Raw genomic sequence first — 15,777 nt, 5'->3', positions numbered from 1 at the left:
TGGTGTCTAACACTTCTGTTACACCTCATTCGAAACTAGTTCAGATTACCGGCATGAGACGTTTCTTTGTGCGCGAGTCTTCACACCATTTGAAGACAAAATGTGTCTCCGAATGCATCATATGACGTCACAATGGTTTATTTTTCTTGCAGAATAGCCTCCATACCGCCTCCCCTACAATGGTGTTGGCTTCAATGGCCCCAGGAACAAACTTAAGTTCTTTGGCACTTCCATAAAAAAACATGCTATTACCTATATCAGTTTGGGGTAATTTAGAATTTGTCCCCGTTTCTGTCCCCCATCCTTTCTTCACTTGAAATCCTGTGAACGGCTCTGCGTGGCACCTTCATCCTCTCCTACGATACAGAGCTACCGTTACCCTATTTGGCAGTTAATACATCAGTATGTGGATGATCGTCGAAACATTCGCTGAGTGTGAAATACTTCATAGCATTTTGCCTTTATTGTATAATTTCTTATCATGAAAATAAATCATGCCCTTACTTTTCGTTTAACAAGTGAAATAGTATACTTTTAGTTCAGTTTTAGTTTATTATTAGTTCAGTTCTATACCCAACCATTTTTCAGAGAATAGAAATGGGTTCTAATAGAGAGGGCGTGTACTAATTTGATGAGAGACACTTTTATACACAATCCAATTTCTCTCCTCTTCTACGGTGATGGCTGGGGTTACTGACATGAGCGATGAGAGATGTTATTGTCTATGTATAAAACGGCGTCTAAGAAGGTCGCAACACGGACTAATCGAAACAACCAAGAAAAGCTTAGCAACCCGCAACTTTGATTTAGGCTAAACTATATATCAGCTGCACCCTACATACCTTAGCAAAGAGAACAATGACATCTATTTTATCGTCTAGAAATACACAAAGCTCTCTTTGTTGTTTATCCACTCAAGTCAAGTCCCCCACGAAGCCACAATCGATTCTCTCATTGTCATGTAATATTTTCAATATTGATTAATTGATTGATCAGTGTGAGTGGGTGCAGCACGAGGGACCAAATAGGTCGGTGCACAGGTTGTAGCAGCATAGGCCAGGGGCCAAGAAACACGTATGAACCTTCCTCAAGACGCTTTTGATAAATTAAAGCAGAAAACTAGTTATTTTCTCAGAGGATGGGGTAAGTTCAATGACTTATTTCACGTGTTATTTGATCTACTATGTAACATGTATATTGTAGGATTGTTAATCCGTCGGTAATTCCTTTGTGTGTTATAGTTCGATAACGCAAAATAGCTAGATTATACTAAACAATTCCAGCTTAAGTTAGCACAATGCCTTGATATCCCTAGCTCAGAGTAAATGTTCGCTACTGGCTACCGTGCGTATACAGTCAGCTATACTAAGTTCCATAACAACTCCCTGGTACAACAGACTCCGGCCTTCTTACTAGCATCAATGGAACCTTCTACATTCAAGGAAATTCTTTTCGACGACAGGTTTTCTTAAATAGTTAATTTTTAAATAATCAATATATATTAGCATAATTACTGCGTGCATTTCATGACGGCGGTATAGGCCCTATTCCAAGCATACAGAGTACATCCTCTCTAGTCAACAATAATGTATACCTAGCTATGTCATTTATTGAACTTTTCGATACGTAAGATAAAAAAATAAACCTGGTTTAGTTTAAGTCATTCCTGTTAAATTTCTTCCTTTTTGCGAAAAGGGCCGGGGGCGGGGGAGGGGTTGGCATACATACGGTTCTTATCATTTGTTTTTCTATGAGAATTGGACACATGGGTGCTGATTTGCTATTTTCTCTTTGTGTTCTCGTTTATATATACACGATAATTAAGGCCCGCTATCAGACGCGGCATGAAGACCTATCCTTTTATTGGTATCAATTTGGGAAAGGAGGGACGTGGCAACTGCGAATATGTAATTTTTTATTTATAAAGTCTAAGTTTTATTTGTTCTCCGGTTTAATATCTACATAGTGGTAATTAATGCACAACACGGCCTTCCCTACGTCTCCACATCTGTGGTTGTGCTTCATCGCAATACATTTAAGGTTTATCAAATGAACATTCTAGAAAATCATGCACGATTGTTTTCATCTTCATCGTATTTTTCTCTAATTATTGAACGTTGTTGTGTCTCTTAATTGGACCAACAGTGACGTCAAAGTGGGCCTTGGCCAACCCATTTATGGTGGTTTTGGGGGTGAATTGAAATCTCCAGACCAGCCAATGTTAGTGGTACCATCAACAGTGGCAGTTCCACCACCCGCGATCCCTGTCGAAAATCCTCAAAAGAAACACAAGACGTTAAAGGAGAAACTGCAGGAATTTGCCGATGATACCACGGCTCATGGTATTCCGCGTATCATTTCACGACCAAATTACTTTTCGAAGCTGTTCTGGTTAATCTTGGTCTGTGGAGCATTTTATCTGTTCGGATCTCAGGCCTGGGAAATAGTGGCTGCGTTTCATTCCTACAACACTAAAATAGAACTAGTGACAAAACGTGAGATCAACTTCCCTGCGGTCACCGTCTGTAACCTAAACAGGATGGCCAGATCGAAAATAGTAAGTAAACATTTAAGCTTAAACTTCATTTTATAATCTTACGTATGTTCTTTTATTTTAAATTACAAGTTTAGAAAACATCTATTTATTGATCATTCGTTGCTGCTTTATTATTTTACAGCAGTTAACTGCCTGAGACAAGTTTGAACTGTAAGGATCATTTCTCACGTACGAATTAGAAGATACAATTCTTTTTTCTTCTTTCTTTCTATTCTAGATATACGTCCATTTATTTGTATAAAATTGTAATTTCATGGGATAGAGGTAAACGGACTTAATTTAAGTAACATTCACCAGTCGGATTGTGGCAAACTGGAATCACTTGTATTATGCTGATGGTAATTCATCGTACCTCAGTGATCATAAAAGACTTCCGTAGTAATTCACAGCGGCTAATATAATAAAGGCATGTATGTACAGGGTGAGCAATGATGCGGGACAAAAAAGTATTTACAAAATAGTGTACAGTGAGCTCTTAAACAGGGGTCGGCAACCCTTGGTATAACTTCCCATCTTTTTTGTCAAAATTCTATGGAATGCCAGTTCAGTTCAAGTTCTAACTTCTAACAAGTTGCAATTAATAATACATCAACTCACTGTCATTTATTGCAAAGAAAAGCGAGGGTTTTTGATACATCAAAATTGTTTGCTGTACAACTGAAGTTTCTTCAAGTCGATAGTTATGATAGTAACCTGCACAACTGATTGGTTCACCGCTGTTCCCGCAGTAATACAATATATTGTATACACGTAGTCAGAACATTCCAATACAAACAGATGCAGAAGTCTTCCATAGCGTCCAGACGTGATCCCACTTCTGACACCATTGAAAGAAACGTGTGTGCATGGCAAATTTTGGACACACAAAAGTCGCAAACACACTATGGTGGGAGGCGCTTATAACAACATTTCAGTCCACTGCATTGATTGTATTATTTAGTTCCATCATGATTTGATTTACAGATTGGCTCACGGTTCGAAGGTCTCATCGATATCGACGGAGGATGGAATTTCGACGAGGGAGAAATTGACTACAATTGGTTCTTTGATTTTTCATCCGATTGGTGGAATGCATACAGTTACTATTCTGTTGGAGGTGGGAGTGGAGGTAATAGCTACAGTAACTCTGGGGTGAGTGGCAGACGGAAGAAACGCTCTACCAGTGACGATAGCGGCAGAGAATCTCTTCTTGACAGGGTGAAGAAAGCCGCGGGTAGCAGTTCGTCCTCCTACAACTATGGCAATAGCTATGGCAATAGTAATGGCAATAGTTATGGCAATAGTTATGGCAATAGTTATGGCAATAGCTATGGCAATAGTTATGGCAATAGTTATGGAGGAGGTGGTGGTGGTGGTTCAGCGTACCCTTCATACGGCTATAACTCCTACGGTAAGTGCCTTTGAAGAAGCTTAGTATGTTATGACTGATATAATGTAATTATCTACGTAAATTCAAGGTCATCAACAGTGGGCCAAAGTTCTGAAGCTCAAATCTGATTCGACTTTTCAGTGGACATGCCACGCATATATATATATATATATATATATATATATATATATATATATATATATATATATATATATATATATAGGTCTCAAAGCCCTGTACAGACGTTATATTACCCCTGGTCAATGATAGCCTGTCCCAGAGACAATCCCTCCTGGCAGCTCCAGTTATATACTGCGCCCAATGACAAGTTACCTCACAGGTACCCATTTAACCCCTGGGTGGAGAGAGGCAATTGAGATAAAGCATCTTGTCCAAGGACACAACGAAATGAAATAGGCAGGAATCGAACCAGCAATCCTTGGATCACGAGTCCGACGCCTTAGCCAATTGGCCACATATTCTCCCTCTGATTGTATGCTTTGAAAAGTACTTCCTTTACCAAAGTATTCATAGAGCTTCCAGCTCTCCAAATTTAAATTTCAATCATGAGAAAGTGTTTACTTAGAGAATATAATGTCCTGGCGACCAAAACAGCTATGATGGTGGAAGTTGTATGCTTGTTGGAATATGAGCACGAAAGACCGTTAATGGACGATCTAGCATATTTAGAGGTAACATCGCTGACCATTTTAACTCTCCGCAATATTTTTGGTATATTTGAATTGTTTCGTTTTACTTGATATTTGGCCTAGCGACTTTTTATACCGACTAAATTCAACTTGCGATATATTCCAGTGGTTAAAGGAGATTGCTTAACAGAATTGCTTGAGAAGTTTCAACAAAACCACATCTTCATATAAGACACTGTCTACCAAAGACATGGACTGGTCAAAATAATTTTGTAAATGCATCTGGCAACAGTAGATGGCATGATGCCATCATGCCATCATTCCATGATGTCATCATGGCAATTAACACTGAGACTGTTTTTGCTTTCTTTATCATATCTAAATCACGTATCTACAGAGAAATTTAATGTTCTACAAAAAATTACAATTTCATGAAATTCAAAACTTTGACCTGTAATCAGACATTCAAATGTACGAGGTTTCAATGATAAACAACAAGAAGAATATTATGATAGGAAAGTAAAGCTTTTTGAAGAACATCTGTCATGATGACATCACAGACCACCTTCTGAGATCCTAAAATATTGTCTGTCGTAAATGATACTATGGGTAGTATTGGTAAGATATACATTGTTGTTGTTGCTTGTTTTCTTAAATTAACGAAACGTCTCAAAGTTTTAAATTAGACACATCAGCAGAATTAGAAAAAATTAAGCTATGCATTGTCATCCCAATTAGTGTGGTGAAGTGATAAATTCTTGAGACGTTTATTATGAGTACGACATATCACCATTTCGTCTTCCTTTGGCTTTGGGCCAACTTCAGGTGACATTCGTCTTAATCGTATATACATGCTATCACCAACACAATCATCGTCATCATCGTCGTCTACGCCGTGTTTGTCACCGGCAGCACACCACCCCACCCCGGTACCCCCTGCCATCACTCTACCCTCATCATGTCTCATTTTATTGTTCTGCAGGGCCCGGTGGCTGGCCTTCCTATATGAACTGGAATGACTTTGCTTACTATGATTACAGCTGGGTCTTCGAATACGATGACTACTACGACTGGGGAGGTGTCACCGATGAAAACGACTGGCAAGGATTCTACGATGCATCTACGTCAGCAGATTTTAGTGATATGATCGAAGTGATCAACCCAACCTGGGAAGAACTGGAAGAATACGGCCACGAAGCCTCTAAATTTATTCTGCAGTGTACCTTCGACAAAAGAAAGTGTAATTATACGTACGTATCGATCGATAGTTATATTGATTAGTGACTACCGATCCAGGTGTTTTGTGTCCCGATGAGCTAGGATTATGTTGTATTGTTGCTCACCGAGTAAAGTATCATGTTGGTCGCTATATTGTACTGAGAGCTCGAGATGCACGTTTACTTCACTGTTAACGAAAGCTTTGTCAACAAGCTTTGTTAAAAGGTTGGCCGTCGTAAAGACCTATAACAAAGACAAAATCTTTACAAATGTGATTACCTCTCCTAACAACAAAGGGAACTATGGACAAAAGAAAAGTATAGTCATGTTCCCAATCCATATATGTTTGTTTTGTTATATGTTTCTACGTTACTTACAATGTATAAAGGGTCTGTATTGTAATCGTACGTAACCAACCGTTATTGCGAATAAGAAATATATATATATATATATATATATATATATATATATATATATATATATATATATATATATATATATATATATATATATATATATATATTTATATATATATATTTTTTATTTTTTTATTTTTTATTTTTTATTTTTTTAAATTTTTTTATAGCGAATATAACATATACGCTATGGTGTGCTTAACGTCGATATGACCACGGATACTCAAACTTTCTATCCGTGACAAAAGAATGGAAACGTTAATATGCGGCCAAAATGATAAATTGATCAAGAAAAGAAATCTCATCTCATTGTCTCATTCTGCAAGAAAATAATGAATTGCAGCAAAATTGCAGAGAATATCTAAACAATGAGAGAGACCTAAATGTATGAAAACTTTATAGGTGCCATCGAAATGTTAAGATCTTCTGTTTTCTGCAGTTTAGCTGAAATTCATCGTTTTGCTTCAAAATATTTGAAATGATGACATTCTGATGCAAGCGTCGTTATAATCATTCTGTTGCAAAATATTAATTTCACGAGATTGATTAAAATGTTGAATTCCTCATTTTGCTGCCATTTTGTTAAAATGATGACATGCTTAATGCGAGTGTAATTCGACGTTTTGTTACAAAATATTCCATAGACGAGGTTTTAAGTGATCAATTTGTGTCATATTTGCTACAAATTGTTGAAATAAGGACTTTCTAAGAGTAATTAATCATTTGGCTGCAAGATATTCAATTGGTGACTACATCTAGATATATTAAGCGATCAATTGATCATTTTACTGCAGATTGTTGAAAACTAGTTTAGCATTCGCTATCATTTATACGGAAGTGGCCACGTATACAGATTGATTGTTATGCTTTAATAATAATAATAATAATAATAATAATAATAATAATAATAATATTTAGATATAAGGGGCAGACTCAATTCGCATTAATAACCCTGTCGACGATAACCTGTCAGACGTAGAGAGGCAATCCCTTCACATGGCAGCAGCTAGACAGTACCCAACTGACAATGAATGTGTCGGGAGCGGGGGAGGGGAGGGGAAGGAGGGGGAGGGACAAGCCTAATCGGGCAGAAGTTTTCTTTTGGAAGAAACAGACCAATATATTCAATGCATCGGTAAGCCAAAGAAGACGTCAAGCAAATATTTACAGAATCATGGAAGCTCTTTTTTTTAGATAAAAAGACGACAAAATTGGGAGGTTACCCAACGGACAGTTTATGATCTGGCCAGGACTCGAAACCTGCAAACCTATACGATCACAAGTCCACTACCTTGACCACTTGACCACAATGCTCTCCGTGTTTTTACCTCTCCTTCTCTCGATATCTCTCTGCTCTATATAGCGACTTCAAGATTTTTCAGAATAAACAATACGGTAATTGTTTCACCTTTAACGGAAAGACGAAATCAGATTCACCATCGGTTGTTCGAAACTCTTCTAAGGCGGGATCTCAGTATGGTATGTAAATTAAATCAAATTATGGTTTTATATAGTTTCTTTCATGTCTGATACACTTTCATTTCGAAAAGGAAAAAGTTCCCACTTTTGCAGAACAAAACTGTCTGTCCTGCAGTCTTTGTTTTTATTTCATTGTTGTTGTTGTTATGACAATTGGCCATTGTAAAACTTACTTTCTTCGGTCTCTAGTGGGTTATGTTTGCTATAGACGACTTAAGCATTTTTCTTCGAGGAATATAAAGTTATCCATGCATATACAACGTAAACATCAGACAATTGAAATTTAAAATGTCTGCATTGTCATTTTCTACAACGGTAACGCGGTTCAGCTGGATCTAGAATATGAAATATCAATCATATGCATGGAAACACAAAGTTCATACTTCCCAAAATTATGAATTGTTCAGTAAATATCAAAGCAATTTCTAACACGGTGATGGCTTAGGGCCTAGTTACATTGAATAAGTTAATTAATCATTCAACGAAGGAAAAATACATTTCATATATAAAATACATTAATGATTATACTAATAATATGGGAGATATGATGTGAGTAATGTGCAACAAATATTTATATATATAAAACAAATACTTCTGCCATTGGCCTTTATAACTATATCATCGTTTAGCGAGCATATAAGAAAAATATTAAAAAATTAAAAATTTCCCAAAATGAAGAAAGTACTGGATATATAAGTGTTACACAGATGTCAAATTCTGAACGTCTGCGTGAAGAATTTAATTACTTTTGAATGATGTAGGAAAATGTCAGAAATCTAATAAATGCAATAAATTATACAAAATGTAATCATTATTTCAACATTTCGATGGCGCCATAAATATGGAAGCTATATATGGTAGCCATGTCGATAAATCTTTATATAGATTCCTATGGCATCTTTCTGTTTTATTATCGCATTAGGTCTTCACCTGACCCTATTTATTGAGCAGCCTGAGTACATTGGTCTACTGACACACGAGTCTGGTGTTAGGGTAGCAATCCACGCCAATGACATATTCCCATACCCAGAAGACGTTGGACTGTCGGCGAGTACCGGTCAATCTACCGCCATTGGAGTCAGACAAGTAAGAAAATAAAAACATGCAGGAGATGAAATGTGTTGTTTTGTGTTTGTTTACATTTAGTCAACAATTTTACAAACGTTATACTGAACTGGAAAAAATAGGATGCCAGTCGCAAGCCGTTTAACATGTGTTTTTTTTTCACCACTTCATCAAAGAGATTTTATCATTACACTCCTTCGTAAAGAAAGATAAACCGTGACTTTAATTTTGATCGATGGATGTATTGATTGATATCTCGATATTTCCACTATTTGTTTGACGTCGAATTTCCAAAAAAAGAAAAGTGCAATTTTACATTTTCATTTCATAAGACTCTTTTAGAAGATTATGTATAACCATATCAGCAATGGGCGATTCTTGGCAAAGTCAAACCAATAGAGTAACGTCAATTAGATAACAGTTAGATCGACTTTTATCTTGCCGCGTAAATCAGCCTTCGAAGATCATGACGTGACCATGTTGTATTGCATAATTGAGCTAAGACTGCTCACAACTTTAAATCTATTATTTCTTAATATCAGTTCTTAAGTTTACCTCCACATAAACGTTTACTTCTTTAAAGTGTTGGTAATATTTTTTCTTCTAAACTTTTTCAGACAGAGCTTACTCGGCTCCCGACGCCGTGGGGTATCTGTTCTGATGGAATGAATTACCTCTATGAAAGTAACTACACGTACTCGCAAAGGTCTTGCGAGAAGAAATGTCTCATGGATAGACTGGCCGAGCGTTGCGGTTGTATCACAGAAATATATCCCGAATATGAAGAAAGCACATGCAGTTATTTGAACTCCACCCAGCGTAAGTATTCACACTTTTTGTCCGTTAACGTTTTATGTTCATCCCCGTACGTACGGACTTGTAGTGAATCCGAACTCTTGACTCGTTTTCAGGCGCGTAGCCAGGAATTTGCCAAGGGAGGGGCGAAACTGTACATTTGGCATTGCAAACTATCTAAGCGTAGCGCCACCATGAGTTGGCGCGAAGCGTACAAGAAAATTTTGGCTGAAAATGCCTCCCAGATCGCTGGAAATGGCACTTCCCAGGCCTTGTAAGTTGCATCTTAGCATTTTCTCTTTTGAAAATACTAGCGATATCATAAAAACATTAAAAATAAAAAATAAAAAATATGCTCAAGGGGGGGGCAGCTGCCCCCTTCGCCCCCCCCCCCCTTGGCTACGCGCCTGCTCGTTTTCGAGTAAGCTGGCCTGCAATATTCCTAGTGAACTTGTACTCGTATACTAGCCAGTGGTTTTATTATTCTACCTGGTACAATATGTATACCATAACGAGAAAATTGAATTTCTCTACTCATTGATCGCTACTAGAATATACTGGGGATGGTATATGGTATACTCGGTTCGAGTCACTCCCAGATTAATGTATGTCGTCCAGTTACAGAGTTGTTGACAATTAACAATTCATAATCATGGACGTTAAATATCAATGTGAGAGACTGACTTCGGTCAACTTGCGGCTTTGATAAGCCAATTAGGCTTCTTCGCGAGTTCCTGCTTGCAGGAGGATCTAATACACATACTCTAACGACAACTGCATGGTGTACAAGAATGTTGTATGTATACATGTATGTATGCGTTTGTTTTGTATCCTGACCGAGGACTTGAACAAAAGAATTCCACACTCCTCGGTTGTGATTTCTAAAGAATCACCACGTCCTCGGAAGAATTCTATTGTTTGGGGTATTGTTAAGGTTAGGGTACGTGGATTTGAACAATGGAAAATACAATAGGGTCCTCGGTTGGAATGTAATACAAACATGTATGCGTGTATGTATGCGTTAACTAAATTAAATTCATAAGTCTGTTTTCAATAACGGCATTCTTGATATCTTCTTTTGAAGAGCGATGCAGACAATTGATAGAAGAATTGTACAACCAGAACGAGATTGCCTGTGACTGTTCAACACCATGCCAGTAAGTTAGCGCTCATTATTGATAACTGTAAACAGCGGGGAAGGAGGCTGGGGAGCGGGGGGGGGGAGGGTGGGGGGAACACTCCGGATCCTACTGCCCCTGGTTTGGAAACGCCCTACACATGCAGTCAAAAGATTTTATAGACATGAATAGCAACTAATTGATTAAGAAACTTCAGAAATTTCAGTTCAATTTTGAATAATTCTGCAGTACGTTTATGCATTGCTTTCTCTAATTTTCTGAATTGAGTACTTTTATCCATTAACGGAGAAAATCATGATTCTGTAGATCTATTGATAAAAAAAGGATTATTTTTAATTTGGTATTGATAGGTTTACTTGGTCATTTTTGACTTATTGAAGTTTGTCATATCAAACAGAACTGTGACTAGTATTGCCTATATAAATCTACATTATAGGCTGTGCTAATCTCAAGTGATTTATAGTTAAATCGACATCTTTTCATACTCATTATTGTAGTTTGTAAACAACAATATCTTAATTAAATAACAAACAACAGAAATATAGCAATTATATTAATATTTAATAATATTCATTGTTTCTCCTCAGTGAGCTAGGTTACAGCGTTCAGGCAACCACTACCCTATGGCCTTCAGAACGATATGAAGTAAGTGGACCAATAATTTACTGGATTTAACTAAATCCAAAGTTCATTATTTCTGATACCAGGGGCGTATCCAGGATTTTCCAATAGGGGGGCGCCAGGCATGAATGATCGCCGTCCTGGGGGATGGGTCTAAGGCTCGGGGGTGTACAATTTTTGTTTTCAAAGAAGGGCTGAAATGCAAAATGGTGTCATATGCATGGGCGGCGATCCGTACTTCCGAGTGGGGAGGGGGGGGGATATGACCTTGTTGACTATCTAAGCGTAGCGCCACCATGAGTTGGCGCGAAGCGTACAAGAAAATTTTGGGATTAACAAACCCTCTAGATGGCCGGAAACGGCACTTCCCGAGGTTTCCAAGCGGCATATACCCAACTTTAAAATAGGGATGTCATGTCCGAAATATCTCATAATCAGGATCCAAAATACTTTTTTTTTAATTTCGGGTGTTATTTTGGGAAAATTGCCCCTGTCAATCTTGTTTCAGGTGCAACGTTAGAATGTTCGAGAGCTCTGTTATATTATTCGATGAAGAAAATGGCCTCATGCAGGCTATTATAGGCCTATATACATGCAATACACAATTACACATAGTTACATTCCTAGGTACCGATTGCTAGGGCATCCAGGTGAAACGTGTATTAAGCATTATCCTGGTTACATGAGATTCTCAGCTGTTCGAGGGAACATGTACGTGTGTAGGCCTACTATAGGGCCTATATGAATACTATGAGGGTGCATATATGTACTATATCAATACCGTGGGCGCAATAATACATTTTGTTGTTATAGGGCCAATGAAGCCTACAGTCAACTATTTTTGCTTTATAAAGACGCTTTATTTGAAAAGATCGCACTGCGTTTAGTGGTAGGCGAGGAATGAAGCTAAAAAAGAGCCGTACATTAACGAAGATGCATAAATGTAGGCATGAAAATATTCTTATCCCTGGCATTTGGTGGGGGGGGGGGGGATATGGTGCATTACATCCCCTCCACCCATTTTCATGGGGGATATATCACCCCTCCACCCAGGATCGCCGCCCATGGCCATATGTGATCCATTTTTCGACCTTAATAATAAGCAACATTTCCAGTAAATATGGACACAAAATGCACAATTTAGTATGGCTGGCATGTCATTTAGTGTTTATAGTGATAATACAAACACAATTACCATCTATGTTTCTAAAACTATTATGCCGCCGAACTTCGCCAGAACCTTTTTTTGGCAAACAAAAAATAAAGCATACGGGAGGGGAGGGGGGGGGGGTTGAGCGATCACCGACATCTCACATAAAGGTCGTCATCAATTTTTTTTTTTTTTTTTTTTTTTTGCTAAACCTTTTTTTTTTTTGGTGACGGCCAATAGGGGGCGCGCGCCTGTTGCGCCGCCCCCTGGATACGCCCCTGGATACGAAGGGAAAAGGCTACGAAATGTTCACTTAACTTGGCTAAGATCATGTGTAGTATCTGTTCCCTTTCGAGGGGAATGGTTATGTTCACCCGACAATGATCACACAGTCACAGTCCCGATGCAAGGGGACTGTGTTTGAAAGCGGATCAATCGTTCGGTAGTTTGGTTTTCGTGCCCCGGTTCTTTCCTGGGCGACTTTTTCTTAAAAAAGTACCAGTAACTTCATTACATTCGGAAAACTGGAATTATTATGGTATCATGAGACCAATCAATTATATAATATCTATTCTCCCGCTTTCTCATTGTTCTTGTTGTTGTCTTTTTACTTATAGGAGCATCTTTATACACGTCTCTCACAGCAAAGCGATGTGGTCGCACAGGTTCTACAGAATGTTGAAGCAACAAGGTACTACCGCAGCAAAAATTGCATATTACCTTTTATTTACCCTCTTCACAGGAAAAATAAATGCAAGATGTTAATAGTATGCACGGTGTACCCTCCATGTATACCAATATTTAGATGAATGTTGAGCTGTGAAGCTAGATGAGATGTATACAGTTGCATGCGCATACGCATGGATCATCCATTATATGTATCGCTACACCGTGAAAGCACTCACAGTTGTCCAATGGTTAATACTGATGTGTTTCCTCATCAATTGTTTACAGGAAAAACCTGGCAAGGGTGAAAGTATACTTCGAGGATCTGAACTATCAGTCAATTGAACAAGTAGAGGCGTACACAGTAAGTCGTCTGTTTTCTTGATAATAACACTACCATCTATTCATCCATCCATCCATCTATTCATCCATCCATCTATTCATCCATCCATCTATCCATCCATCCATCCATCCATCCATCCATCCATCCATCCATCCATCCATCCATCCATCCATCCATCCATCCATCCATCCATCCATCCATCCATCCATCCATCCATCCATCCATCCATCCATCCATCCATCCATCCATCCATCCATCCATCCATCCATCCCTCTGACCCCTTCCCTCTCTATTTTCTCACAGGTCTCTTCGATTCTTGGTGGTGTTGGCGGTCTGATGGGATTATATGTTGGTATATCGGCCATCACCCTTGTCGAGTTTGTGGTACTTATTTTTGATATCATCTACCACTGCGCCAAGGTCCTATGTTGCAGATCCAAAGTGAAACCGGTTATCACGTGATGTACTTTATAGGATTCGATAAAAAGTTGAGGATTTCAATAAAATCTTAGGCCACCCTATCAACACTTAATTTGGTAGTCACAAATATGGGAGGGGGGAGTGTGGGGAGGGGGTGCACTTTCAGTCGGTTCCCACCCTGAATTGAACATAAAATTCGCAGGTCTCTGCAGTGACAAAATATTCAATTCATTCGATTTGTGGGACAAAACCTCCTATACATTGGTAAAAAAAACTGGGAACCTCTTTGTTAAATTCAGTGGTACTCAATTAATGTATGAATATTACGTAACTTGGTCAGAGTGGAAGCAATGTTATACAATGGAGATTTTAAAGATGGGGAAACCACGGTTACACAGCAAATAAGAAGAAGAAACTTTAAGAATTCAGTTAGAATCAAATAATGAACATTTGGTATGCCATTCTGTTTGTATATATATATATCCCTATATCCACGATTTGTTCAGCTTGATAGTGCACAAAGCAGTATCTTATTATTGTTTACATGTGTCATATATTTTCAACTTTTCTGTAAATAAACTCCAATCAATTTGTTTTTAATTTTGTTCACTTATTAACACAATTTTTTTTCAAATGAATCCGTATAGTCATTTTTATTAATTTTGACAACTTATCTTAAAGATATTTAGTCTGAAAGTGAAAAGAAACATGTTTTGAGAATAAATTATAAATAATAAAATCCTTCTTCTTTATTCATGTGTTCATTCACCGTAGTAATGTATTTTATTGCTAAAATGCATTGAATATAACCCCCACTCCCCCACCTCCCCGCTCCTTAAAGATAAGGCCATTACAACTTGCAAATTAATTCTCCAATAGTGTAATGCTCTAATAGTTTACTTGGCTATTAGTTAGTTGTAGTGCCTGCACGACTGTACTTGTGATCAAAAGCATCTCCTCAGAATATTTCATCACACTAGAACCAACAACATGTCCCAGTTGTCATCATATGTGCAATTTTTCAAAGATAATAAGCAGTTCAGTCTAATGAGGGAGCATGTCTTGCGAGTGTTGTCCCTATAAGGTACCGCACCACAATTAGAGTAGTGTACATCCGCCCGAAAGGTTAACCATTGTCGGAGAAAAGAGCAAAAATGATCTAATGTAATGCTTGTTTTAGGATATTACCAGTTATCATCATTGTTTCTTTTTGCCTTTATGTGAGAGAGCATAATTTAAAGTACAGATTGTGTGAAAATAGCGAGGATTGAAGGTGACATAAACCATTTTAGAAAATCTTTGGTTAAATGTTGATATTACTCCGAGCGAGCAGATGGACGGGTTGGGGTTCAGTATGCTAAATTTGCTCCTCTTCTATCTCAAAATGTAAACGGTCATGATATAGAAATTTGCAAGTGCCATGATAGGCTTAGATCTCAGCTATCGTGTGGTTCGTAGGATATGACAGTTTAAAACTTATCTCTATGCTTTGGCAGGGCTTGAAAATGACGAGTTTAGTGTGTAAGCCAATGGGACAAATAATTGTCGTACGATACCATAAGTGTGACGTCACCAAAGATGGCTCAATGGACTACTCCCCTGGGATAAATTAATCCCATGTTTATAAATACTTAACAACGGAATGAATTGTCCGGGAATTGAACTGACTAACTACTTTCGTTCAAGATGCTCTGACTAAAATACATTTTAAAATAGTCCTACTCTAGATTTATGTTAGTCCCATCTCTATTAGTACTGACATGCACAACGGAAACGTGCCAGGAAAATGGAATTTATCAAACAACAATAAAAGGAACAATAGTGGAATTTGTAAATGAGAAGAGAGAATTAAAAGGTCAAAGATTGCTTTGGTCTTCGAACGGGATTTG

The 15,777-nt window shown here is 37.9% G+C and overlaps 1 protein-coding gene across 2 annotated transcripts; it reads left to right on the top strand.

Annotated features, from left to right (window-relative positions):
* The first annotated feature begins 984 nt into the window (after positions 1-984).
* LOC139969199 (epithelial sodium channel subunit alpha-like) lies at positions 985-14,628 on the top strand. Of its 2 annotated transcripts, none has more exons than XM_071974082.1 (12): positions 985-1,143; positions 2,146-2,557; positions 3,521-3,947; positions 5,559-5,826; positions 7,574-7,689; positions 8,612-8,775; positions 9,372-9,573; positions 10,634-10,706; positions 11,276-11,333; positions 13,077-13,150; positions 13,414-13,489; positions 13,772-14,627. In XM_071974082.1, exons 1-12 carry the CDS (start codon positions 1,139-1,141, stop codon positions 13,928-13,930), a joined length of 2,034 nt encoding a protein of 677 aa, XP_071830183.1. In that variant the 5' UTR covers positions 985-1,138; the 3' UTR covers positions 13,931-14,627. The 2 variants fall into 2 exon arrangements, with proteins under 2 accessions (XP_071830183.1, XP_071830182.1); XM_071974081.1 differs by lacking the exon at positions 985-1,143 and adding an exon at positions 1,314-1,462 and having other exon boundaries at positions 13,772-14,628.
* Positions 14,629-15,777: the final 1,149 nt, after the last annotated feature.

This window comes from Apostichopus japonicus, chromosome 6 (assembly GCF_037975245.1).
Source record: "Apostichopus japonicus isolate 1M-3 chromosome 6, ASM3797524v1, whole genome shotgun sequence".
Lineage (NCBI taxonomy): Eukaryota > Metazoa > Echinodermata > Holothuroidea > Aspidochirotida > Stichopodidae > Apostichopus > Apostichopus japonicus.
This window is presented reverse-complemented; position numbering and strand designations above follow the sequence as displayed.

Excerpts from the sequence above, each read along its gene's own strand:
- LOC139969199 (XM_071974081.1), top strand. The coding sequence starts at position 1,326 with ATGTTCGCTACTGGCTACCGTGCGTATACAGTCAGCTATACTAAGTTC. Across the intron at positions 9,574-10,633 it reads TTATTTGAACTCCACCCAGC|AGCGATGCAGACAATTGATA; the intron begins GTAAGTATTCAC and ends CTTCTTTTGAAG. Across the intron at positions 13,151-13,413 it reads CAGAATGTTGAAGCAACAAG|GAAAAACCTGGCAAGGGTGA; the intron begins GTACTACCGCAG and ends AATTGTTTACAG.